Genomic DNA, 27,718 nt, shown 5'->3' with positions numbered 1-27,718 from the left:
AATTGGCGTTACCCGGTTGGCTTCGTTTCTTCTTCCTGTAGAAATGGTTTGTTTTCGACGAGTGGCGAGGGCGAGTTTGGACGTTCACGATCTCCGGAGAAATCTGCGTTCAACAGATCTCCGCGTCGTGGTTGTCCTCGAGCTCTGCGGGCCCAGGATCGGTCTAAAGAATATGATACAGTTGAAAGATCCGACGAGCGTTTCATATGTTGCAATTTCCACATAATTTAGGCAAATTCATTCACTACGACATAAACATACCGAGACTTCCCCACGATTTTCGATCCCTGGCGTTATCGGTACCAGAGGTCCTCAAGAAATCCATCAAGTTACCTTCGTCCTCTTCAGACGGTACTCGACTTCGTCGGCGGCGGAGGCTTCCGTTTGGAGTGATATCTGTGCATTCGAGACAATGTCGCGATGAAGGATACTCAGATAGAAAAAACGACCTCAAAATCGTGGTCGTGTACTTTAATTACCTGGAGAGTAAGTATCTTCTTTGCCCATATTCTGGTCCGGCCCTCCAGAGCAGGAACCAACCCGGGAACGAATTCCTTGAGCACCCGACAGAGATACATCCTCTTCCGACGTGACACCTCCGTTTTGGAGTCTTCTCACCTAGTTAAAAGTAATTGAAGAATAAGTAGCTGTGACACGGTATATTCCAGAATTGCATTCTGGGTAAAACAAATATCATCGACATACGCACCTTGACGTCACCTCGATTGATCTGCTTCAGCGGGAATCCAGCGTGAATGTCGTATAGTAAAGAGTCAATTATATTCGTCTCTGATTCCGAACATGGGGTTTCAGCTTGATTACATACTGTAAACAAATTTAACGGAAAGATGTAATATCAACGGGCTAGAGGTACTATAATAGTTATTCTAATATTGCAACATTGCCAATTGATATTTAAGATGTCACAATATGCGAACTCTAGCCAGTTCGGTATTGCTTATTAAAATTCCAGGTAGCGCGTACTTCAACACCGAATAATTTTACTTTTGGAATTAGTCTCGCGGGGATGCAAAACTGTTATTTGTAAATTCGACACAGTTTTCACTGTCAAAAAAATGATTCATCCATCTCAGTGCTAAAAATCTTTTAAACAGTTCCGAAGCAAGAGCAGAAACTTGCTTGTAATATTTTTGAAAAAACCACACTAATCTATAATGATATATTTTTAATTAAAATTCGGTCAAATGCTGAAGTGTGCAAAAAAGGCCAAATACCTTCACTGTATTCGCTTCCCATTACGGCTCCAAACTAAACTTTTGGATTTTTCAGCCAACTATTAGTATTTTGACAATTGTTTACTTTTCAAGGATTGAAATTGCACAGTGTTTGTTATCATTATGTAATTGTTATTAAATAGCGTAGACGGCAACAGTGATAGTAACAATATCTCACGTAAACGTTTCTTCGCTGTCAATTGTTGTTCCCTCTGTCTTCGTCGGGCCTTTGCTTGTTCCTCTTGCATTCGGCGACGGTCATTCTCAGCAATTGCTTGCTTAAATCGCTGACAGAACTGTTGAAATACCCGGAAGCATTCTTCTAGCTTGAAGGAGTTAATATCTTCGCAGAAAAACTCAGCTAGAGATCGACGTACCCCTTCAAGTTCTTCCATATCTCTCTTTAACGCTGCCATCTCTCGTTCAGCAATCTAGAATAGATTTCGGTTATTGCATAAGTATTTGGAAAGTTGTCTGTTGCAACGCTATTTTCATGCTAACCTTGAGAAACGGTGCCATTTGTTCCTGAATGTCATGATCGGTACTCGGAATATTGAGTTGGTTTTTAATATTCTTTATTTTTGTGTCCAAGGAGTTGAACTCGTTATTCAGTTGTTCTACAGTAGTCCTACAAAAACACAACAAATATTTAAACTGTCATTATTCGTAGATATGATTATTATCAACAAAATTTTGTACAAATGTATCAAATTTTGATAGCATAAAATTCCTTTCCATTACCTTGTGGCAGATTCCAAAGCCTTCATGTCGTTTGCGAAAGATAGCAAGTCTTTTCTCTTCTTCTCCACTTGCTGTCGAAAAAAAAAATGGTGTCACATACTACAATTTCTCTAGAATCATGATGTGAATTGGCTTTCTTAAATACGATATGATCACAGTCTTCCATCAATATTTTGTACCAAATTTGAACTTACATCAAATGCCTCAAATCACCTCACGGCTCATTGTGGAATGAAATGTATCTAATGTCAAAATGCTTTCAACTGTACTAATTTCGAGTGACCTGTCGTCTATTATCGTTTGGGTCAGTAGTATAATAAGAATCTCCTGACAAGTCAAGATCGTTATACACATTTGATAAAATATTTTACTGATGACAATCAGTATTAAATATTTTACTCACCAATGCCACGTAGTGGATCAGATTCATTCCAGGCTTATTTGCGCGTATTTCCGTCAACTTTTGTAGCGATGATAATTTTACACCCGCAGCATTTCCAGCGTAACCACCCTGTTAATGAAATTTTTTTATAGAGTATCTAACTGGCTGGAATACAGACATTTAGATGAATTCAATAGCCCTTGGCAATTTGATTCCATATTTTGGCCGTATTGTTGGAATTAATATTATATCGAACTCTTACGGAGTTGAGAAAATTTCCGGCGACAAGAACCATGTACAAAACTTCCTGCAGCGGTTTATTCGTCATGAGATCCTCACCAGCGAGGATCATGGAGTTTATACTGGGTTCAAGGTAGCTCATGTTTGCAGCGAACTCCTCTTTCAACAGCATGCATTCTATACGAAGTTTATAGCTGCAAGTTAAAGTAAACAGTCAGAGAAGTGCTCTATAACTAACATCTCGGGACATGATATGATACTTGGATAATAAATATCGCATACTTCGGCACTTGGATGAGTTGGAGAAAAAATTTCTCTGCATTTCCAAGCTTCGATCGATCTCCGTCAAAGCATTTTAACATTTCCAACTCATCAACTTCGGGCAATATCTTCAACAGGCCACGCAGTTTTTCTGCACCAATGTCATCATGGCCACCTTCTCTTATTAACTGTATTATATCCTCGTTGGAGCTAATAAATATAATTTTAACTGTCAGTAGCGTGTCTTTACTTCATGACTGATCCACTATCCAGACTTACCTCCGAAACTGCTTTAAAAATATGTTCACGTTCAGGCTCCTCTTTCCATCCAACAACGTGATCTGTCAAAGGCAGGCGTAGACACAGTGAATTACTCACATTTCTGAATATTTTTAGTCAATTATTACTTCAAGGATTCGGGAAATGAATTTTAAGCGTTCACACGCCATTTTTAATAGTTCGAAGTAGCAAATCGAATATACTAATTAGTGCTCAACAAGAGAACAGCAAAGTATTCGAATCGCCGATTTCATTCGTAAGTAGTATGCTTCCAAAAGAAGGAAAGCATGTGTAGCACTTGAAAAGTGTGCCTTCTTTTTTGCGCAGTTAAAATTCTTCAACTTGTTCTACCAGCTTACAAAAGATGAACAAAATCGATGACTCAGAGGTCAAAGCCTCTCATCATAAGCTTTACTTCCAAAAGTATGTATGGCAGATATTCATTAACAACCAGACTCAATTGACAAAGTCAACCCCGAAGTATGACTCGCAAATGTAACTTTTGTTTTATAATAACGAAAGAGAATATCCATAAGTCCAATCAACCAACGAATATAATTACCTCGGAAGGTTCTCGTCGTCTTTTCTCAGTGTCGGCGCCGTACGAGGCGTAAGTCGTAGAGAGAGTAGCTGGAGCGACGATGGGTGGCATCTGCTGACAAAACAAGCCCTCCATCTCAGCCCAGTCAAGATCAGTCATCGGTGAATTCTGATGGTTGTTGGCGACGAGTGACCATATGTTCCTCTTCCCGATGACCTTGTCGTTAGGGATCTTGTTCCAGTTGATGGTTTTCATCTTGGTCTTAGGTGTCGGTATCTCTTGCTGAGGCAGAAGCTTGGCATTGTAATTTGGCAGCTCTGGAGTTCTGGACCTTGCAACCTGGGGAACCTGGAGTGGCGGTGGGATTGGCGGCGGGCGATGCAGCCCTGAATTACACACGCTGCTATTTTCCGCCATCAAAAGGGGTGGCAGTGGCGGAGGTGGCACCACGTCCATAGCGACACTAAGCCCGCCTGGAATCGGTGGAGGTGGTGGAGGCGGCGGAAGTGGCGGAAGCGGCGGAAGTGGAGGCACCGAGGTCTTCCGTGTTGCGTTGCATGTCTGGTCACCACCGCGACCCCAGCAGCATAAATTTGTCTGCGAATAGAGCGGCAATTATAAAAATCGTTCGTTGGTTTAGCTGGACTGGAAAGCCTGGATGGTGTGGCCGCCGATTTTTCTCCTGTGATCGTTTGAACAAGCGAATGCGAAGCACGTGCGTCCAGAGACGCCGACTGCCTCGCGTATTCATGATTTGCGACTCTGACCAACTTGTAATGCATGAAAGTGGCCCAACGATTGTGAAATCAACGAATGAGTAATGGGACTGAATAGTGATTGACGGCTGAGTGACAACCATGCGATAGAACAGAATGGTAGAGAATATAGTCGCACGTGAAGTACTGCGTCTGACTTAATCCTCAGGGAACAAGAACGCGGTGTGAAGCTTTGGTGAGTGAAAGACATGCCAGTGTAATGAAATATTGCCAAAAGCAGGTCAATATACCAAGTCGTATTTTTAGTTCATATCCTCCGAAATTATGGAGTGTAATAAGGCAAGAGCAGTTATGGTCTCGTGAAGATAACAGTACAGAACAATTCCTCCTTGACGTAACAACCCACCTGCAGACTAGGTGATCGAAGAAGTTTCGTCGCGTCTTCTCTGTTCTCCAAGAGTGTCGCTCTGTGTACCAGAGTTTCCGCAGTGTCCCAGGCTAAGTCACTGGCGGGTTCCTTGGGGTCTAGACGGAGCAAGTGCTGCAGGATACTAAGAAACGGTATTTCTTGTGAAGTATCTGCAATCTGTACGTACCAAAGATTAAAATCACGTTGCAATCCGCAGTACAGTTGGTTCAGAATGTGGGTGGCAGAATATGGAGACAGTACCTGCTTCAATATGGCGTAGAAGATATCCAAATGAGAGGACAAGTCAATGCCCGAGGGACCCTGAAGAGATTGTTCCTCGTCACTCTCTCGTTGTTCGTCGAAGACATCCAGCTGGACTTGGAGATCCGGCACGTGACTGGATTCTTTTCTGGAATATTGTTATACGGAGTGGTGTAACTCAGCGAGAAAATCCGTGAAAACGTTGCTTTGTTAATCGTCAAGGACGCGCCTTTATCCTTCTGCGCGATTCAAATCTTTAAACCAAACGGTACAAAAATAGTATGCTCCGTTCGTATAGTCACTACACTCAATTATCTTCGTTAACACCAATTGTATAAGTCAAAAGTGTCCTGTTACTTAATTCGTAAAGACGACACGTTACGCGCGTGTCATAAATTGTGTTAATGCATCACTCCGACTTTCGATCAATGCTGAAGTCGTAACAACGAGTCTAAGTGAGAAAATAAATCGTTCATATTAACAGAGAGAATGGTAAAGACGTCGGTTTCTACATCGAAATTAGATGAAGCCAATTCATGATTTCTATTCCACCTTCAAAGGAACCGACGTGTTTGTTCTTGCGTACGCGCGAGTCTCGAGGTTTCTATAGACGCCTTACTCATCCCATAGACTCGAATCTAGTCAGCTGGCAAAAGGCCATCGGGTGTCTGGCGGTTTAGATCTTGGCTCGATCCAATTTTGGAAAATCTTCATTGCACGTGGAATGGAGGTGTAACATTAATACGGCTGATTATCAAAGTCTATATCAAGGCTGAATAAAGTGTTAAAGCTCACGTTAGATACAGGCTACCTTCCTTAGAGTGCCGAATGCTCCCGAGGAATAGATTCCATGTCTTGAGACTTTGATGGATAAATAGTTATATTTGCATGCGCTCTGGTTGATGTTATAATCTTCCTTTTCACCGTCGCACCTTGTGTCATATATTTCCATATTGCATTGTCAGAGACGGTATTTAGAAATCACGAACAAGAAATTGGGAATATATGCAGAATCAGTCTAGTGGATAAATGTCATGTTAGACTGGACAATAAGCCACGCATGTCGGTCATAAGTCTGTTCTTAGCGAATGTCCCTTCAAGTTTAAAAATGAATCTTCGAAGCGACGGAACACTCGAAAACGTAACGCAATATCCCGTTTCAGAAACAAAATCACCTGAAGTACCGATCGACAACTCAACTTGTCACTAACACCAAGTTACGATAAGAAAAACCAAATATCGATGAATGCGAATATATTAAGCCTCGAGTTATTGACTTACCAAAATTAATTCATTCACCCTTTAAGAACTTATTGTCAAAACCCAATGTTAGCGACAGGTTGAGTTTTCAATCCAGCTTATAATTACGTAGATCGATCGAAACTTCAGTTGGTGATTATATGACTTTCCGAGGACCGTTCGCAACTGCTGTAGATGCAATCGAAATACAAAGCACGCAAATTGTGAAAGTGAAATTTGCCATTTATCCGCAAGTGTTATGCATGAAATTGGAAAAACGGGTAACGGTTATATGTACCATCGGTCTACCGGGGTGTAAACCCAGAAAACGCAGCACGGTGCTCCTGCGGCGAAGCAAGCAAACTGCGAGTCTAAGCTGAACGTATCAAGTCGTTGGAAGATTAGAGATGACTGTACGGATAGGAATCGTAGCATCGCGAGTAGTTCGCGGATCTCGCGAGTCTTCCAGCAATGCGGCGTGATGCTGCAGATGCAGCTATAATGCTCTTGTGGAGTTGCATTAGGTAGGTATAGGAACGGAGAGAACGCGCGGGCATGCGTATATAACCGAGGACGAGACCTAGGCGGTAAGTTAATTCGGGACACACTTACTAAAGGAATCGACGTTACTAAGAATGTGAAGTGGATTTGGTTCTATTTCTCGTACACTGCCGCCCAAACGGTCCGCTCCCGCCGCTTTTTACTCCTTTTTCTTCCTTTTATCTATTCTATTTTGTCCTATCTCATTTTTAGTACACCGTCGCAAGACGATGTCATTGCGTTGTACGAAAGGAATTCGATTTTTTCTCTCACTCCAGAGAACCCGCAGATCCTTGGATACCTGTGAGTTCCTTAATGGGGATGATAAGACCCTTTCACGCTTGATTTGTTAGTCAACTTTGAACAGCTGATGCTGCAGATGAAAAGAGATGCTAGTTTTATCTCTATTTTGAGCTTGAAATTGTTTAACTGTAGATACTCATTTTACTTGATACGAAGTTCTCGAATACTTTTCGCACTATAACTTCAAAACTGTTCTAGAAATTTTTATGACATTTGATACTCATTTCATTCTGCTGCGTAGTTTTCACAGGATTCAGAACGATTCTAGTTCGAACTAGATTCTGTGTGTTACAATTTAAAGACTTGTTGAAATTTGTAATTTAGCTTAGATTTATCGAATTTTACTACGACTTTAATTTATAACCAACAATATCTAGTTTGGACATGAATTATCTTATTGTAAGTTCCTACAAATACTAAGTATCAAAATACAATCTATACCAAAATTCATGAAAATCAAATTTATGGTTTCGATAAAGTTATCGCGTGAAACGTTTCGAAGAACGCCGTTTAAGGCAAAATGAATGCAATTCAACAATTACTGATCATTTATCAAATTTCGAAGTCCAAAACGAACACAAAACTAATATATTTCAGAAATACAATCGTTCGTAAGTTGAAAATCAACCGCGAAGTTATCTGTTTGGTCTTATTATTAATTTTTTCCTCATGTTATAGAAAACTTGAGTTTCTTGCTATCTATGTTCATTCAAATTGAAGAGGATTGTTGGATCAAATGATTATGAAATTTTTCGATATTCTCGTCACATCCTCAATTTAGCACAGACCCTGCCGGGTGTTATTTCGAATTGCATCGCTGCTCAAAAATTATGCACATCCGTTATTAGTTCTTAACGCTTTCATAAATAAATCATGAATCACGAAACACATTTCATTGTTCTTTTAAAACTTTGGGAGAGCTTCGTATCTTTTTTCTATCGACTTGGTACAATAAGATTGATAATTTATTTTTTTACATTGAACAAAATAACGTTGATAAAATATTTTAGCCTTTTACCAGAATTTTTCCTCCTTCGAAATACTTTCAACTAAACTATCGTACTGAATAATTAAGCTGACAAATCAGTAATGCGAGTTTTTAAATGCCCGAAAAGTTTCTAAGAAGAGGCAATCTATGCACAGGTTTCACTTGTCCTAAATATCCGAGTTTTTCAAGGAACAACGGCTTTTTGGGGCCGATTAATGTGATTTTAAACATTGACTTAAGCTTATGGTTTACTATTGCAGCCTGCAGTCTAATACTCTAATTAGTGTGAAACGCGGCTCCGTGGAAATTCAACACTCGTGCACAACGTAAAATCTGCGCTCTTAATCCCTCTCTCCATTTATAAACATGTCACTCCGTAAGCGCAGTAACGCGGAGTGATTGAAAGCAAGGAATGTTTGAATACCATACACGTTTCGTGACGTATGATTTGATTACGTTCAAGTATTAATATTAATAGCCCGTATTTATACTAATTGGCTTGTCAGAATAAAAATAGCAGGAAGTAGCGCGCAATGAAATATTTCTTCAGGTTCTTCAACTCCGGGATAACATTAGTATAAGCAATTATGTCGGTTACACCTATATATATACGTCTTAGGAGATTTGTCTCATTATTCCTAACATCGCATCACTTCATAGAATTAATACAATTTCGGTACCTCAAATCTACGTGTACAGTAATGTTCAATTTAATGCCTTTCTTTCTCTGTCTAACAAGTTTTCGGCATTTTATTTCGGACTGAAAACAAGTTAGCCGGAAGCCCAAGGCACATTCATAATTTTTAGCATTACAACTAATTTTTAAACTTATTTTTTTGAGATTGAATATATTGGTATGTAATAAGGAGAAAATTCCTATCATTTTTTAACAATTGAAAACTTATCGCTGCCAAGGTTCCGGCTAATTATTTGTTTTTTGGTAATTTTTATTCAATTCAAGACAATAATCAAGCATTACGTGAAGAATTCAATCCATAATTGCTTTGGTATAAAATAGCTGGATCGTTACTTGATTATGTGATTATTTCACGTGACACAAGTATGTGAGAAAATAAAAAAAATTAAAAATATTGCCACCGTTTCACGAGAAGCTTAAAATTATACCGAGCATTGTAGTAACGGATTAATAAAAAATGAATGATGTAATTTGTAAGTTGTAATATAATACCGGTAACACGAACCAGGCGATTCTGTTCCGCGAAATATAATAACAACGCGATTCCAGTTGTGTTTATAACAGAGAAGAAAATTGCCTGCATATTAAAGCACGTGTATAAGTATCTGCGAAATAATATCACCTGATCATCAAGACTATATTTCTTGGTTTGGGGAATTATTAAAAAATTTTCTTAAAAATACTAAAAAAAAAAAAAAAAAAAACTCTTAAAAAAAAAAAGCGATAAACACTTACCGTAATTCGTTGAGTATCGGCATAAGCTTGAGACCTTTAACAATTACATTTTTATATTAATAACATGTTTGCCAAAGGGATAGAGTGATGTAATGTACTGGAAGTTCAACGACTAGAAACTCAAATCTGAGGACATTTCAGAAAAGAATTTTCGACAAAAATTAAGGTAAAAATTGTCGATTACCGATAAACTCATTTCGTATTCGCACTCGATCTTTGAGTATCGGGGTGGAGATGATCAAGCAGTTGATGAAGGCAAGTAGTGCTGTTCGATAGTCGCCACCTGTGGCATTCTGCAGCTCATCCACAACAACCCGGAATCGATAGCGTTCTCTCTTCAGTTCCTGTGCAATAGATAGTGAGATAAAGAAAAATTTGGACAATGAGGAGAAACAATTTACCTGATAAGTATGGAGAGTGTCGATCGTCCTCTGTCGTCCATCTTGGCTGTAAACGCAAAGGGCAGACAGCAATTCCACAACCTGCTTCTTCACCGAAGTATTCGCTGTGTTCAATGCTACGTGAATAATAAAAAAATTAACACATGTCAAAGGTATTATTAACATTCGCGGGCAGTTTAATGAGATCGTATCTTTAAGCCTGAGTGGATGCTCAAGTGTGAAACCCGAAGCGCGAGAATTCTCTTTCGGTGGCAAGTAGGAACCCGATTCTGTTTACCGGCGTGTTTACGACTCGTTGCTACCGATTCTAATGCTGAGTTTGTTTAATTTTCCGCGATAAGAGTGTTTGGCTTATCTTAGCTCATTTAGCATTTCCGAGAAGTGAATATTTTTAATTCGCATGCGCGTAATGCTTGATCCTTCACTTACCCGAGGCTAGTTTACTGCAGTAATCAGGATTCTCGACTATGTAGTCAAGACCGACGTGTGAATCCATCTTTACCGCCGATGCATGTATGCCTCCTCACACCTGTAAACGCAAGCAAATTAGAAAAGATCAGGTATTTTTGGCAGACCACTCAAGAGTAAATATCGTTTGATCGAACGAGGCTGTGTAAAGTCCGAAAAATTATACTCTGTCAATAGTAAAATTTAATTAAAAAATCGAAGCAGCAATACAAATATATTCGGTTACGTGATTTTTTTACTGACATAGGTTCTTAGACGTGTGAAGAATATTAAAATGAGAAGTAAGTCGACTTGCCATAAAAACCTGTAATACATTTTACCAAAGTTAAGTCTGTAATGAAAAATGCGAAACCTCACTTTAGCACGGTGGCTAAATTTCTATTGATCGAGAAATGATAAACCTAGGATGGAACTATTGGACCGTTAATACATCTGTTACTATTTGTTACTATTTATCTCAGAAACAAAAATTTAGCCTGAGAGAACCATACGTGAAAATTTCAGATCGATATCGTCCTCCATAACCAGAAAACTAAAAACGTGGTGAAAAAAAATGAAAGATTGACGAAACGCGAATGAATTCATTTTTTCAATCTTCCACTGTCTCTGAAAATCCTTGAACCGAAAAATCAAATATTATACAACGAATCGAAGACGGAACGTTTAATTCCCAGAACCCCATATGGCGAAGCTTCGGATTCCTTACAATGATTATTGTTGTACCCTAAGCCACAGCCTTACATGACGAAGAGACATTTTTGTGGCTTTCAACGTTCGACGTATGGAAATGCTATTTATATTCATGAGTTGTCAACATTTCGGCTAAACTGGTTTGCAAAGAAATGAGATCCTCAGGGATCGTTTTCGCGACTCTACACGGAAGTGATAAAACCATGCCATATTTTCCAGCATTACACAATGAAGTAAACCGACATCTAATATTCATTTTAGCTTGACGAAATCTGTGCAAATAAATAAGCAGGTATAATTGAATATAGTATATATACCTAGAGATAAAATTTATTCACCGTACGGTTATCGTTTAATTTACATTTCACCAAGGTAAATTCCTACTCATCCGGTTCACTCAAGCTATAACATATATCAAGAGCGTGAACATGAGCACGAGCACGGCAATTATTTGCTACGGATAAATTGTCAAGTGCAATGACGAACGTGCTCGACAAATATCGTTGCAGATAAAACCGATTAATTAGTTCGACGTCAAAAGTGCAATTCAATAATATGCAACGTGTGTTTAACATTAACTCACTATTGTCGTCGTTCAATATCTGAACACTTGTCTCTTTTTACTGTACCGAATTGCTTTACTTAAATAAATGACACTTTTTTTTTTAGTTTTACTATCAATTTAGTGAATAAAAAATTGCGACGAACGAGTGGATTGGCTGAAATTAACTCGGCTTGAAAATTCTTTTTCCGAATTATTTGTAATCGGTTGATATTTCATTTTGTGCCCAAGCTTTTACGAGCGCAAAATATGAGGCAGAACATGGCGCACAGCTCGGATTATTAGAATTCTGACTCAAGAACTCTTCAGCATAATTTTACTCATGGTCGCCCACATTGTGCGAGTGAGCCAAACACGGCGGGCATCGGCAGGTCAAAATCAGATCCTGAAGAAAAATACGAAAATAAATTACCACGGCTGATGTCATTAACATCACAAACATTTTTCGTTCGCAGAAATGAATTTTTTACATGATTCTTAAAGGAGGATCAAACCCCATAATACAGAAGGTCGACGATTGTACTTTTCTCGTTTCGAAAAGTGAACCGAAAACCGCAACAGCGGTTAAAAAAAATATTATTGAATCGCGGATTCGGACAGCATTTTAAAAAAACTTTACAATAATGAATAAATTTCCTTAGGATAACAGAAATATAATATAATTCAAAATCTTCTAAACCTGAAATCGATGATTTCGTTGCTAATTACTGAGGGATGTAAAATAATAAGTACATCCTTTCAATATTACTAAATAATAAGAACAACTAAAATTCATGTATTTATAATTATTTATTATTGACGACATGCGAAACACACTCGCTTTGTTCATGTCCGTTCGACAATTAATATAGACTAGAGATTAGCGAATTTTAGCTCAAGGTTATAGCTCGGTGCCCCGTGGCTAGAGATTCAAGGAGAGAAAGATGGAGAGCGCTAGAAAGACAAGAAGTACAAGGCATGAGGTACGCACGTCTGACATCTTTGCGTTGCGAATTAAAGTTCAGCAAGTCTACAATCAAGTATACGAGATTCCTTAATCCTGCAGGTGTAAAACTACCTGAACCTGCAGGTGCGGCAATAAATTACGATGTCTCTAGGTATTGCCTAGAGCAGAAATCCTGCAGGACTTTGTTATTCACCTATAACATTTTAAATGATGAAATGTCAACTGTGCGACGTATGTAATAAAGCTGAGGTAAAAAGCGTCGACGCGAATGATGATGCAGGCTGCAGGATGACCGCAGGATTTCGCAGGATGTAGAGTAGGCGTAGAGTACTACATGCGGCATAAGACACTTATCGACCTAAGTGTTTCAATGTTACGTATGATATTACCATAAATGGTAAGTATACTCGGCGCAATGCTACTTTTCAAGAGAACACGATTGCGTCACTTACCGCTCGCACGAGTCAGTGGTTAAAAATAGAATATATATATATATATACATATACATATATATATATTTATATATATACAACGAATTGTATCGACGATTGGATTTTTTTTTATTCATGGTACTTTTGACTTATGGTGGAAAGAAAATGAAGAAAGAATTAAGCTCGTTATTTTGAACCAAAATCGGATCCGATGCTAAAACGTTGAGAAATACATGTTGATTTCAGCTTGTGGTTACAAATGGTCTGAAATCGATTAGAAAATGGGAAAAAATTTTGAAGATCTGAAACAATCGAAATTTTTACGAAACTCAAATTTTTCCATGGTTCGAAATAAATTTACGATAAAAAAAACATACGTAATACATTACGATAAATTTAAACGTTAATACTATGATCAACATTTTGACGGGGTAAGTTGAACACAAAAATGTTCGCACGCATACGTCATGTTTAAGAATCACAAGAAAAAAAAATAAAATATTTTAAACGGTGTGTTAGTCATGTCGTTACTAAGTGCAGGTCAGTCATTAAGCAAATTATATAATCTCCAATTCATTACGACGATGTATTTGTTTACAAAATGTACCACTAGTTACCGTAATTATGCGTTCTCGCTGACAGATTAACAGATGATGATACCAGCTGGGTATATACTCATTTAAATAATAATTTCACTGTGTAGAAAAAGCAGCTGGTAACGAGATTGCAAATCATAAGTGTCAACAAAGAGAAAGAGAGTGATTATATGAGAGTTTAAAGATCACGTTATATATGCGTGGTTTATAGTATTAAACTTAATTATATTATACACCTATTAGGCCAGAAAAACGTTAACGAAGTTAAACGGCTGAAGACGTTTTATTATAATACCAAATTCATCCTGCAAGTTAAACTCGCTTGCTGCATACTCCTGTTCGAGATGCTTGTTTTTAGTACATATATATTATAAACAGGTTTTTTAAGGTGTGATCAATTTTAATTCCAATCCTGGTTCGTTATTAACGACATTTTCAAGTAAACACTTATATTCAAACGGCTTAACCGTATACGGTACACGGCTTTCGGCCAAAGGCAGAAAAAACAATTTGTCGAAAGAAAATTTTCCGTATAACAATTATTTGTGGCACCTGCACACAGCGGGAGATCATCAATCGACTAAAGGTTAAACTCATGTTTGCATTATGATAATAACCGTGAGCATATTGTCATCGTGCAAAGCGACTAGTAAAACATTTGAATATCCGAACGGACAGACTCTAACGAGATTTGAATCAGCTATGAAAAAGTCGTAAGAGTAAAAACATGCAGCAAAATCAGTGCTCAACGTATTAAAATTATAAATTATACGCGATGCTGTAACGCGTAATCGATTCAAAAATTATTTGCTTTGATTTTTTTTTCTTCGTCTTGTTCAATCGTGAACACTTCTTTCAAAGGGGCGAGATAAAATCTCACTGGCTAATGATCAATTCAAATTTTCTCGTCACACGAGTATTTCAGTCCTTCCGATTCGAGACAGCCTTTGCTGACGAGTAGGTCGTACCTTTCACTGAGCAAACACTCTCGGTAGTCAGACCGTTACGTCTGCGACACGTGTAAATATCAAAAAGCACTTTTTTTCAACCTCAAAATTCAACAACAGATTTGGAGTCTAATTGCGTTACGAAAAATATTTTTATACAAAACAATTTGCAGTTTAGACTTATACACTTGAAACAAAAAATGACAAGCTATATTCATGTGTTTGAATCGTTGCTCAGAACACATTTAAAAGCAATCTTGCAGCGTAGAAAAATGAAAGAAGTTCCAGGTGACGGTGTAAACCATTGAATGATTATTTAGATTATACAAATATCTTTGCGATAAGTAGCGTAGGCTGGTCGATACAGGCTAGCTGTAGTCACACGAAAATACCTTATGAAATGTTCGACAGGTGAATTGAAACGTTGACAGAAAATCAAAATGGCCGTCGTTGATACGCTTAGAATTCGATTCCGGCGATGAGATCATTTGCAGTACTTGTTACATATTCAGTATTATTCCACGACGAATACCATGGTGGCAAGAATAGTTTCGATTCTGTTTCATCGTCCACAAAAGCCCGGTAACTGAAAATTCAGCATGTAAAGTGCGTTGTAATTATACGCTTATCAGCGCCACCTACAATCGCAGTAAGAACTTGAGACACCATAAATCCACATTTCTCTTGGCTTTTTGTATCTTAAAACATTTTGCAGTTATATAATTAATCAAAGAAAATAAAACAGGTAAAAATTCATTAAGAACAAACATGATGGGTATATGTTAGTTAATACGAGCATAAAATTTAGAAACGAACAATCATGAAATATTTCTGCCCCTACGTAACTGACAATGATTCTGGGAAGTCTTTGCTCAACTTTGCCTTTTGAGATCCCTTCTAACTTAACGAAATGCTGTGTTGTTTTTCTATTTCTTCTTTGTCAAAAATACGATAATACCTCAGACTTTTTCGAAGGAAACCCGCTATAGCAAACAACGGTCATTGATGTTGGAGGACTAACAGCTAATCGTAGGCAGTAGATATATGGCGCCAGTGTGGTTGGAGACAACCATATCTGGTACCTTGTCGACCTCGCTTATCTTCTTTCCTGTCTCACTCACTCGCGACTCGCCATTCGTTTCTCCGTTCCTCAATATTCATGGGCCTATTTAGAAACCAGGGCTCACTCCGAGTTCGTTGCCGAACTTACCTCGGAACTTGTGTCACTGAAGTCTAACCGAAACTTGTTAAAAAACCGTCTCTTTCTCCCTCGTGTTCAACTCATTTCGAAATCAGTGAGGTTAAAACTTAGCACATGCTTTGCCGATTTTTCTACTGATGATGAGTCTTAAATTAAAAAAAAAAGGCTCCACGAATTTTGCCGGGTATTTTTACCTTACACGCTAAATATTGCGCTTCATATATTTTCAATCATGCTCAATGTCAACGAGAAAAAGTAACCTAGGTATTATTATATCAGCATCGCGCTCAAGAGTTTGTGTTTCAAGTTTTTGGCGCGAGGTGACTCATAGACAAATTCTTTTACCACAAAAAAAAAAAAAGTTAATCAGTTGGATCGTAAGAACGTCCAAATATGGCCAGTATATAAATAATCAATTATCCTTCTGATTGCAGGAGTTTAACTCCCAAGAATTGAGTGTCCGCCGGAAATAGGTGGAATTTTTTAAAATACGTTACAGTGATTCACGCACATATAGATATTATGACCTGCGCCTTAAGGAATACGAGTTTACGTAATCGGATTATAAACGTCACGATTAGTTATAACGCAAATTTTCAGATCTATTGGGTTCCAAAGTTCATTTATTTCCCAGAAATTCTGAAATTGGTAATTCGACCTGTACGAAATTCTGGCTGAAACAAATATTGAATATGTTAAAGTATAAAAACGAATGATATTCAATTTTTGAAACTCTATCATTCACCCGAAGTTTCAAGTCCATATTTGCAGATCGCGTCCCTAGAGTCTTTATCGCTCAAAGCATATTCGGACGTTAACAAACAGAACAATAGAATTTTGCCACGTTGCGAAAGATCGGCAACCTCGATTGTCAAGGTAAAATTTACCATCATTTTGTTCATCAAAGTAACGCTTTCTAGGATGACGAATTTTTTTTTTTTCTTCTCATAACAAATTTATCGAAGGGATCTATAAGAAATTTGACTTTCGTACCACGGAAATGTTATAAATTAGATATTTTTAACAAAGTATTTACACAGTCATTATCAAACCATTATTTTACTACCTACTTAATTATTGTACCGATCACAAATGAAAAGTTTAAATAGCCAAACAGCTTTAGATTTTGACCATCAAATTTATCTCGCATGAGTTGTAGGTGCTGTAAGCGATACGAGAGTACAATTACTAATATCAAAAGCGTAATTAGTTCACGGTTACTAACCAAGAGAAAGATTTTCTAACAAAACGTCCACAGCCTTAGCCTAGAATACTCAGAACAGCATCGAAAAATGTAAATAACACAAGAAGAAATAGAAATAGTTGATGCAAAAAATTTAGCAGAAAAATTGCACCAGGAGTAAAAATCCTTCGATAAATCTGCAATGAATTACCGCTAATAAGAATAATAAAAAGAAAACCGGCGCTAGCTTAAGATTAGCATATTTCGTTACACCTGTCGTTGGGGAAAATCAGAGGATAAAACGTGAGAATGGGATGGGATATGTCTGCAAAAACATTTCCCCGTGTCGAAGCCTATACCTTGCGGAGTTGGTTACTCATACGCGACGCCACATTTGGCACCTTTATTCCATGTCCTGGATCGCTACCTTTCAGAATTTCAAGGTACACTTGCTCATTTATGGGCATCGTTGACCTGGCTTAAGGTAACCGTAGTTATCAACTACTCTCTACTTCGGTATTCTGCGCTATACTTATTATACCCATACGTGATACACTCGATGCTCCTTCGAGTGACTCTCTCGCACGTGAATCATACAAAGTTGCAGTAAAAAAAAAAAAAAAAAAACTATGCATCTTTATCGTTTCGCGGAGGATTAAGGATGAATGGGACCCACAGTCCGAGTAAAAAGTTAGGAAACGAGAAAAGAAACGTTTGAAAAATCTCCAACGGTCTAACTTCAGCTAAGAATAATAGTGAATATGAATTAAACAACATAACTACTATTCGATAAAAGTTAATTTGAGTAATTTCGAAAAACTTAGACTAAGATGTTAACAATTTGAGGAAAAGTTTTATAGCTAGAACGGTCAAAATGAATGGACTTCGGTGTTTTTCATCCGATTATAATCTTTTTGGACTTAGTTTGTTCGCTGACCAGATGCTCACAATTATTCATCTGAAACCGTTCTATCAATCTCATACCAGATATAGTGTGATTATAAAGCGCAAATGCAATGTGCAATCTGTTGAATCTTACTTTCACAAATCTATTTTTATCCACTCTAGAGATAACTGTTTATAACATTTTCTGGAAATCTATATGGTTAACAAAATAAGTCCAAAAATATTAGAATCGTATCAAAAATGCCAAAGTTTAACAATTTCAACCATTTTATAAAATAAAGCCTCTTCTAAAATTGTTGATATTTCGGCTTGTGTTATTCGAATTTGCTTATATTTGTTTATAATCTCTATACTATTACGCATAATTGATCAATGAATTTTTATGTGAATCGTTGTCATAATATGAATCATTGCTCTATAATTTTGTCATATTTTTGACATGAGGTAAGAAGCCTGCTATAAAATTCAATTCGGAATTCCACCCAACCAGAAATGGGTCTAAATATTACATTGCCCGTTCTTTTTTTTCTGTCACAACAAATTTCAATCATTAGAAAATCTAAGTTTGAAAAACTCAGCTTTTTCAAATCTTTTTTCCTTCGTTCCTTCCTTTTCGAATAAACAACTCAAAGACACGTAGATTGAAATTTCTCAGATCTGGGTGTGACGTCAATGGTAATTTGGTCTTGGCCAACGCTATCGACCAGCTGTCAGAAGTCATTGACTAAAGCGAAGAAATTCGTAAGAGTTCATCAGCACGTATTGTGAATCCAGAAAGCAAAATATGTACATACATAGTTATATCGATAGACGTTAACCTGAACATTTGCCCACATTTTAGTTTAGCTATTCTAAAATACCGAAACGTCGTTTGTCTCATTGGCTATTTAAAATTCGAATCATTCTCCCAATGTGTAATACGAACGTGTACATACAAGCGGGTTACATATTATGTACTTCAGACGATTCGCGCGTTGAACATCAATACAAGCCACATTAACGAACGCTTCTATCCCAACTGCCTTCTTTCTCAATCAATTAAACTCCACACATGAACATACACACATATCTGTACGTATTATATGTACAGTTTATATTGTCAATTGTGTTTTATTGATTAATTAAATTACGAAGCAGTTTCGTCTTCTGACGCTCATTGAAAATGAAACGTAACGTTTAATAATAACACACCAAACAAAAGATCACCAAGATTTAATTGACGCTAACAATACCCACTGTATAGCAATTTGCATGTATATACAATGAATAATAGGTAAATGATCGACTGGAACCGGAGATTGGTGAAAAAAATAATAATAATTATAATTATAATAACGATAATAATAAAAAAGATCCACCAGAAAAAAAAACCGTTATTATATAGTCTAAGCACGTGCTTCGATCGCCCGCACATAACGTACAACGTATATAGATATATAAGAAATACATACCCGCTGACCACAAGCACACGAGTCTCTACCTCCGACTCTTTTATAATTAATATCATTTTCATCATTCATCGTACTGCCTGCAGTGCAGACTTCTTTCTTTACACGGATTAACCTACGGCCTTTTGTATAACTCCTACGCGTCTGAGTACGCAAAACGATTATTAATTACACGGTATTATAGTTTTTTCTAATCGTTATACCCTTTATTTCTTCCTTTTCTTAATCCTTATACCAATACAACGATAATTTCGCAATTAAACATATCGTTGATATTTGTTCTTTACTTGAAGCAGTTTAAGATTGTATTATACAATATTCGCACTAATGGCTCAATTAAGCAAGAAAATATCTCGATCCGAAGACTTTACCTGAGGGCATAAAAATAGAAAATAAAATTAAAGAACTAATAATATCATCATATATGAAATGTAGACATGTTATTCCGTTGCAGGTTTCCAATTAATCGTCTTAAGGGATCCAGTATTATAATGAATCAACTTTGATTAATGGGGAAATACAAATTCAGCCAAATCGTGATTATTTTTTGAAAAGAATCGATTACTCGGGCCAATGAAATTACACAATGATATATTTATGCGTCGACCATATAGTTGTAAGAATATTAACTGATTTATACAACACTTACAATGAACAGTTTAACGAATCAATTTATAATCTTTTGACCAAAATCACGATGTTTTTTCTGCCTCAGTCCCTTCCCAATTCTATATATCTTGTAATCCATTTTCACTTGTCTTCTGCTAGAAAGTTGGACGTCTTAACCAGCAAACTCAGACTAATTATGAATTTGTTAATAAATTTATAATAAGTGGTTATTACAACGGGAATTGCGTGGCTAATAAAATTAAAGTTTTCTATGCCGAAGCTGTTCTCCGACCACGCAATACCTACAGTCGAAGAACTTGGCGACTGACTGCAACAGGTAAGAAAGTCATTTCTACCGCCCATTCTACCCACCTGAATTTTTCATTAACAGGATTTACACTGCCTACGTAAGTTCCCTAATAACAAAAGAAATACCAGAGGGATCGCTTTGCCGAGTTGTCCCCGTTGTTCCTACGTTATAATATGTATTCTTCACGTCATGATTACACCAAGAGAAATTTCCAATTGTGGTTACTTCAGGTTTCTTAGCTATTCTAATTTTATATGCTATGCTTAATAATCGAAAAATATTATTCTGGGTACAAAATGATGATCAGTTTCGTAACTGTATCCAAAAAATCTAGCATTTAGAATAATATTCTTTAAACCGTCATTGTAACCACGCACAAAGAAAAAAAACTGACATTTTTTTCAGTGCAAGTAATAAATTCCGATTGTCGTACGAATCGATCGTTATAATCTTTTCTCTATATATTTTGCCGTGTGAAAAGTGCCATGGAAAACGCTATAACCATGGAATAAAAGTACTCGCAAGTCGCGATTATACACTTTAAAATCACACAAGTACCTACGTATAAACGTGATTACCATTTATAAATATCCCCCCACTGGTAAATAATAATGCAATAAATTATAGAAATATTAATTAAAACGTTTCTTGGCCTCGTTTTGTCTTACGTACCGTGTTGCAATCGCTTGCGTCCTACTGCGATTATTTTTTTCACTTTTCCTTTTCAATTATTATCAGTTCTCATTAACCTGCATAAGTAATGTATTACCTGCACTTAAAGAGACGGATGTGTAGTAAATTACGAACTTTTTTTTTCAAATTAAAACAAATATAATCAAGGTCTGTATGGTAACACAAACAGAACTTTTGCTCCTTGTGACTCCTTGATTTGAAAAAATGTCACCGATTAGGAATGAAAAAAAATTTACATACTCGGAGGGAAAAAACTCATCTACACACCCTTCGCCCTTGCATATATTTTGTCACTCCACATACCGAGTCATCGAGGCCTTCTCAAGAACGCGGTATAATCTATAAGACTTTGATTTGAATAGTCTTTCTGCGTGCCTGCTGCACAGCACGCAAGCCCCTCGGAGGTTTCTTTAAGTAGATGAATCACTGACGATTATCTCGGGGGGAAAAAAACTCTCGTAGAATCTCTATCTCTGGCTTGGTTCTGTAAGTCAGACGGACTGAGAGACGAGTCGTGTCATTTTTTCTGTCGCCTTCTATCCACAAGTCCCACTTTTTTTTTACTTCTTTTTTGTCTTTTTGTTCTTCAAATATTTTATTTTCGTGACTTTAAATCTGAAGCTGTGTAATGTAAGTTGTCCAACGAAACTGTTCGTTTCTTGAAAATCCTAGATTTGAATAAAACACTGTGAAAATGAAATCGTATTATTTGTAAATTAAGTTTATCGACATTTCAAGAACGTCAAGATCTGGTTTTTTCGGCATAAAATCTCCGACGTATTTGGTATTCAATATTTTGAAAAAAATGAACTTTTTTCCAATGATGCCCAATTTTGTTTCTAAAAAATCGTCATAGTTTGCTTATTAAAAGTTAGATGAATACGTAACTCTGTGTAAGATGATTATGCACATGGCACGAGTATAACAAAATTAAGTAATAAATTAAATAAAGAGTAATTCATTAAAATTTGATAGATTGCGTGAAACAGGGTAAATTATATTTACGAAGCATTATATAGATAATTTCACGAAAGAACACCGCATGAACAATCTCGAAAGGTTCACCCAAAAACGTGAATTTATTTTTTGAAATGTACCTCTTCATTATTTCTTCGAAAATAGTGAAGACTTCATATGGATTACTAAAAACGGCTACTGGCCTACTATCGGGCTACACTATAGGCTACAATTAAGATCTGCAGATAAAACTGCAATAGGAGAAATGCATTCTAAATATCTGATATCTAATTGCAATCAGATTCATCTTTGAACGTAATAGAAAAACGATAGAAATTGCTCGCTAATAACATATCCATAGAATAAAACGATAAGTGAAAAAATTCAACTTTATAACAGCGTTCTAATTTCACTCCAAACGTGACGATAAAATGCCGATACATAGGGCAATGAATTATATATACATGTATATTAATATTTATTATAGTACATGTTGTGTAAAGCACGGAATGCAGAAGCGATGTATGTACTCAAATTCGACATCGACATTTGTCAGAGAAAGTACGAGGCGGGATTCAAGTTAGGTAACAAAAATTGGCGAGGGAATTTTTATTCACTTTCACTACACGGCACGGCATATTACTCGAACGATGGTAGCCTTTTTCGAAGCGTTTTATTACACCAATTACCGAATCGCTTACATACATATTACGAACGAACGCGACGCGTTACAGTGATGCGAAGAAATTGGATCATGTATGCAGACTAGAGTCAAGGACGCGTATACAACATAGATTCATGCGTAATAATCCTTCTCAGAGATCTGAGAACAGCGCAATCGAATTTTTAAACGACCCATTACCGGCCTTCTATAGACTGCAGCCTCTCTGTATATACATTTCCATTTAGGATCATAATATATATCTTACGCGTATATGCCTTGGCAAAAATCCTTGCGATACAGCTATTATTCCAATAGTAATAATTTGTTACGTACTTAAATGGCTCTGGACCTACGGAGAAAGAGACTTCTAGGACGTTTGACGTGTCGTTCGACGCATGGTCTCAGCACGCGTGTATAATATAAAGATTCCGATTCAGCCCAGAGAGCAAAAACGATCCGCGCGGAAAGAGATGTCTGGCGACGTAAGAAATGCGGCAATGAAATTTGCGACGTGTACGAATATATCATGCAGTGCCGCAAATCATCGACCTATATAGATAAGTAGATCACCGAAAAAACATATTATTTTACTTACTTTTTCTTATAAACAATTTACTTTAGTTCATATTTTGACGCGCATACAAAAAATCATAAATATATAGGTGTTGAAATGTTATCATAATTAGTCGGAATTTTCTATCTTGCTGGACAATCCACAGAACGTGAGTCCACTTAAATTTTATGTGCAACAATTGAAGAAGCTGTAACGGATGTGACGATGAAATGACACAAAAACTGTGAACAATAATTATTTTTCTTTCAGACCGTGAATATAGGATTCAATGAAAGTATGCAGTTTTAATTCACGTAAATAAATTTTTCAGCATTCATTTTGAGTAGCTAATATTTTCTTTAGAACGAGAACATGGTAATGGATTTTATAAAAGTAGGTAAACCATAACCCAGTGGTCTTTACGTGAATCGTGAATTCCCTTGCATCATCGACTGAAAGTATAATGCATTAGATGATCCAAACTGTTCTGAATTCATGTACAATACAAGGAAAGAAGAATTTCTTTATGCGTCAGGTGAAAACCTTTCCAAGGCTAATAAAAATGAATCATTTGATCGAATCAAGAAACGACATTATCTATTTTCATCAGTGATTATGAATATCGTCTGAGATTTACTGCCTGCCCGCGGTAAGGGAAACTAAGTGAATAAATGAAGTAAGCAGTACTTCAACGAAAATGCATGAGTCGTGTGGTTTTTCGCTTTGCTCGTCTTTTTTTCTTTCTGTCCATCAATTTTTTTTTTCTTTTTTTTTTTTATCGAAATTTGTTTCTTTTTTTAACCGTGTTCTTTGATTGGTCATCGAAAAACGAATATTTTTAATTATTTTTAAGGGGACTGTTGTGCTTCTTTTTTCTTCTTTTTTCTTCTCCAACATGGAGTTCGGCTCGCTTCGCAACGCCGAACGAGCTGTGAGAAAACTCGTATCGTTGAGAGGGAACGAAAGAAATACACCCACATTTGCGATCAACCCACTGATCCGGTCTTATAATGTGCCTTTGCGCCAATGCGTGACACACACTCGAGACTCGAAGCTGCTGCAGAACCGCCTACGCGATTCGAGTTTATAATTCCGTCGTTATGTATGCGTCGAGTTGTGTGTACCTGTGCCACACTCGCAGAGCTGTAAGGCTGCTGCTGCTTCTTTCTCTCTTTCCATTTCTATACATTGCATTATAATACATGTTTCCAGGGAATACGTATAAGCCAGCAAACCACGAACCACAGTAATCACGAAACCGCCTCGCGTCGGCAGCTTCTCTGCAGTTTATTCGCATCTCTGCAATGCAGCGGAGTTTTTTTTCTTTCCTATTTTGTTTTCTTTTCTATGTTTTTTTTTTAAATTTTTTTTTTTTTTTTTTTATTGTTATTGCCGCGAGAAATGCTTTCCTCAAGAAAACCGATAATCCTGATCGTTTCTGTAGAAAAATTTCAGATATTTTTATGAATAACTGTAATCTGAGTATTTACAGATTTTTATCCGTCGGAGAGAAATTCAAAATTTTCAGTTTCTATGGATTATTATTCTGGTTCTCCATTCAAATATTTCTGTGCAATATCTTATGTGATGAAAGTCTTATTCCTCTTTGTTTGAATTTAAATTCAATTTAAAGTAACTGACCGATTATGAGCAGGAATAAGAATTTTGCAGAAGAGAATGAAATAAAGATTCAAAAAATGAGTTCAACAGTTCGATAGCAAAAAATAATCGGAGAAATTCTTCAAAGAAATACAGAAAATTTTTATTACAGAAAAATAGACAAATTATCACAGACCGTAATGAAATTTTTAGAGAGAATTTCACAAAAAAAAAAAAACTCAAGACATTTTTGAGGAAATGGTAGGAAAGAAATGTACAGAGACAGTCACTAGTGGAGAAAAATCATTGAAAAAATAAACAAATAAAATTATACACAGAGTTCTATAAGAAAATTTGTAACGCTAATGAGGAGATAAAAATTTCACCAGGAGTCTGGTTCTCCTTACATGTCTGATAAGCGATGGGCAACCGCGACCCCAACAACCTCGAGTTGTTGAGCTTTCTGTGAAACGATTTGCAATAGATTCGTATTACGTAACTGACAGGATCGGTCTGGCGAAAAATTTAATCGAGTCAAATTGCAGTAAAGTATTAACACCAATTGGCAGTTTTCTACGCTTAACATTGCCTCGGATATCAACTTTTTAATTATGACTACTATCGAGTAAACGCATACCATCGTTGATTTTTTTTTTCCTTTTTTTTTTAACCAATTTATTTCGTTATCTACGGGGAAAAGTCGTGTAAGTTTATCGATATACATACGAATGACGAGTCGACACCGTTTCTACAGAATCGTTTCTACAGAGCACCGTTTCCACAGAGTTCTTTTCTACAGAAACGTTTCTACAGAGCACCGTTTCCACAGAGTTCTTTTCTACAGAGTTCGTTTCTACAGAAAATATTTTCTACAACGTTCGATTCTACAGAATTATTTTAGGTCTATTCGAATCAACACCGTTTCTACAGAATTGCGCCATGCAGTTCGTTTCTACAGAATTTAGATTTGGAAGTTCGATTCTACAGAATTCGGTCGTAGATGTTCGTTTCTCATACATTTAATTGTAAATTTCGTACACTTCGATTTAAATTAGTTTAATCTAATTTAATTTAATTTAAATTATTTGACCGCCACTTGTAGAAACGAAACGGACTTGCAGACCTGAATTCTGTAGAAACAATATCTGTAGAAACGAATTCTGTAGAAACGATCCTGCCCCCGCAATTCTGTACAAACGAACTCTGTAGAAACGAACTTTGTAGAAAATATCTCCTGTAGAAACGCACTCTGTAGGAACGAACTCTGCAGAAATGATATCTGTAGAAACGATCCTGCCCCCGAATGACTGCATAATGTGGTATGTAATCCAGTGTGACTAGAGTAACTTGGGAATTCAATGAAGATGAATGGGACTACAGTCTGAATCAAAAGTTGTTAAAGGAGAAATACCCGTTTGAAAAATATGCAGCAATGTAATTTGCACCAATGGTAGTAAATTCGGATGAAACAGTATTTTGGCTATCTGGTAGAAATGATTCCGAGCAGAAAAACTTAGAAGATATCAACAATTGGAAAAAAGGTTTTGTAATTAGACCGCTCAAAATGACTAAAGTCTAGTATTTTTGATCCGATTCTAATATTTTTGGACTTATTCTCCTCATCGTAGAAGCCTCCAAAGCTTGCCCAACAGAATATATTATTCAATTTTTATTTATCAACAGTTATCTTTCGAGTGGATAAAAATGGATTCTTGTAATAACAGTACAAGCTGTGTTCAGCGAAAATTACATTTCCGTGATATGACTGTAACGTCATATGAAATTTCTGGAATATTTTGCAAACAATTTGCAGGTATCAGGTCAGCGAATAAAATGAGGCCAAAAATATCAGAATTGTATAAGAAACACCAGCGTTTAATCATTTTGTACGCTCTAGTTGCAAAATGTTTCTTCAAATTATTGATATTTTAGTTCGTCTTACTCGAATTCGCTCAGATTCATTTCTGTCGTATAGAAGAAATGTTGTTTCACTCGTGTTCCCGATCATTAGCTCGATTAACATTCCTGAATATTTTTTCAAGGTTATTTCTCGTTTTCCACTTTTGATTCGAACTGTGAGTCACGGTTTCGAATCTATATTGAAGATTTTATCACTGCGGATTTCATTCAATCCGATTTCGAAAATATTTTCCTCCTTTAGCCAGTGTTTAAGTTCAGCGTGAAAATGTTCGTCAGTAATTTCCAGACTTCTTAATTCATATGACCGTCACGGGTTGTTTTGACAAACAGTCCGCAATTCGACGAACGTGCACACTGGAACGCATTTTAAATTCACGTCGGCTCGCGGCTTCCGTCGACGCAGAGCATAAGAATTCCGTTATCAATAAGTACTTGAAAGGGTTCATTCATCAATGAAACGCGATACCTATAAGACCACGTCGCAAATACAGTATAGTTTCATAACAATCTATATCAATGGTTTCCTTTGAAGAAGAATTTTCTTTTCGTTTAGGTATATTCGTCAAGCCGCTGCAGCAGGCAAAGAAAATGCGATAAAATAAAAACCAAGAACTTTGGTATACAGACGTTGCATCCCATCTCAAGTGCCAACGTATTCCATTCACTTTTATTCCCATACGTATGTAGTTCATCGTTATCTTTGCTTTTGCAGTTTCACACTAGCTGTCTTCATGCAAAACTCGTTTAGCCGTTACACCATAGTCGTACATAATGTAATATATTTAGGCTTGAAGTTTTTGTTTTTTAAAGCATCTCATCCACGTTTTTTTTAATCAAAGTCTACTTATAGCTGAATCGGGAACCGTTGAATTAGCATTTATAACCGGTTTTTTGAATCGTACATCGATCAAGTCATAGTTTTGCAATTAAACGTATCATAAGTTTGAAGGAAAAAAGTGAATTCCGTGATTAAGAAATTCAATATCCGCTTCGACATAAATTAAAAAAAATCATTAGCATTTCCTTACCTCCATACTATAGCCGTGATGACCATTTTTCAAATTCAA

The 27,718-nt window shown here is 36.7% G+C and overlaps 1 protein-coding gene across 2 annotated transcripts in view; it reads right to left on the bottom strand.

The window, feature by feature from the left end:
* The window catches only part of LOC124408425, a 32,626-nt gene that overhangs the window by 3,565 nt on the left and 1,343 nt on the right, over positions 1-27,718 (bottom strand). The window contains exons 2-19 of one of the 2 annotated variants that reach the window (XM_046885309.1): positions 10,398-10,497; positions 9,969-10,084; positions 9,752-9,911; positions 9,568-9,601; positions 5,066-5,213; positions 4,803-4,981; positions 3,701-4,280; positions 3,139-3,200; positions 2,881-3,069; positions 2,621-2,792; positions 2,380-2,487; positions 1,977-2,047; positions 1,737-1,863; positions 1,414-1,666; positions 710-825; positions 480-618; positions 262-396; positions 13-163 (exon numbers count right to left, since the gene is read on the bottom strand). In XM_046885309.1, coding sequence (XP_046741265.1) covers positions 13-163; positions 262-396; positions 480-618; positions 710-825; positions 1,414-1,666; positions 1,737-1,863; positions 1,977-2,047; positions 2,380-2,487; positions 2,621-2,792; positions 2,881-3,069; positions 3,139-3,200; positions 3,701-4,280; positions 4,803-4,981; positions 5,066-5,213; positions 9,568-9,601; positions 9,752-9,911; positions 9,969-10,084; positions 10,398-10,464 — 2,807 coding nt within the window. In that variant the 5' untranslated portion in view covers positions 10,465-10,497. Of the gene's footprint in view, positions 1-12; positions 164-261; positions 397-479; positions 619-709; positions 826-1,413; positions 1,667-1,736; positions 1,864-1,976; positions 2,048-2,379; positions 2,488-2,620; positions 2,793-2,880; positions 3,070-3,138; positions 3,201-3,700; positions 4,281-4,801; positions 4,982-5,065; positions 5,214-9,567; positions 9,602-9,751; positions 9,912-9,968; positions 10,085-10,397; positions 10,498-27,718 lie in introns of both variants that reach the window. The other variant, XM_046885310.1, reaches the window with a different exon arrangement.

Source organism: Diprion similis, chromosome 8, assembly GCF_021155765.1.
Source record: "Diprion similis isolate iyDipSimi1 chromosome 8, iyDipSimi1.1, whole genome shotgun sequence".
Taxonomy (NCBI): domain Eukaryota; kingdom Metazoa; phylum Arthropoda; class Insecta; order Hymenoptera; family Diprionidae; genus Diprion; species Diprion similis.
This window is presented reverse-complemented; position numbering and strand designations above follow the sequence as displayed.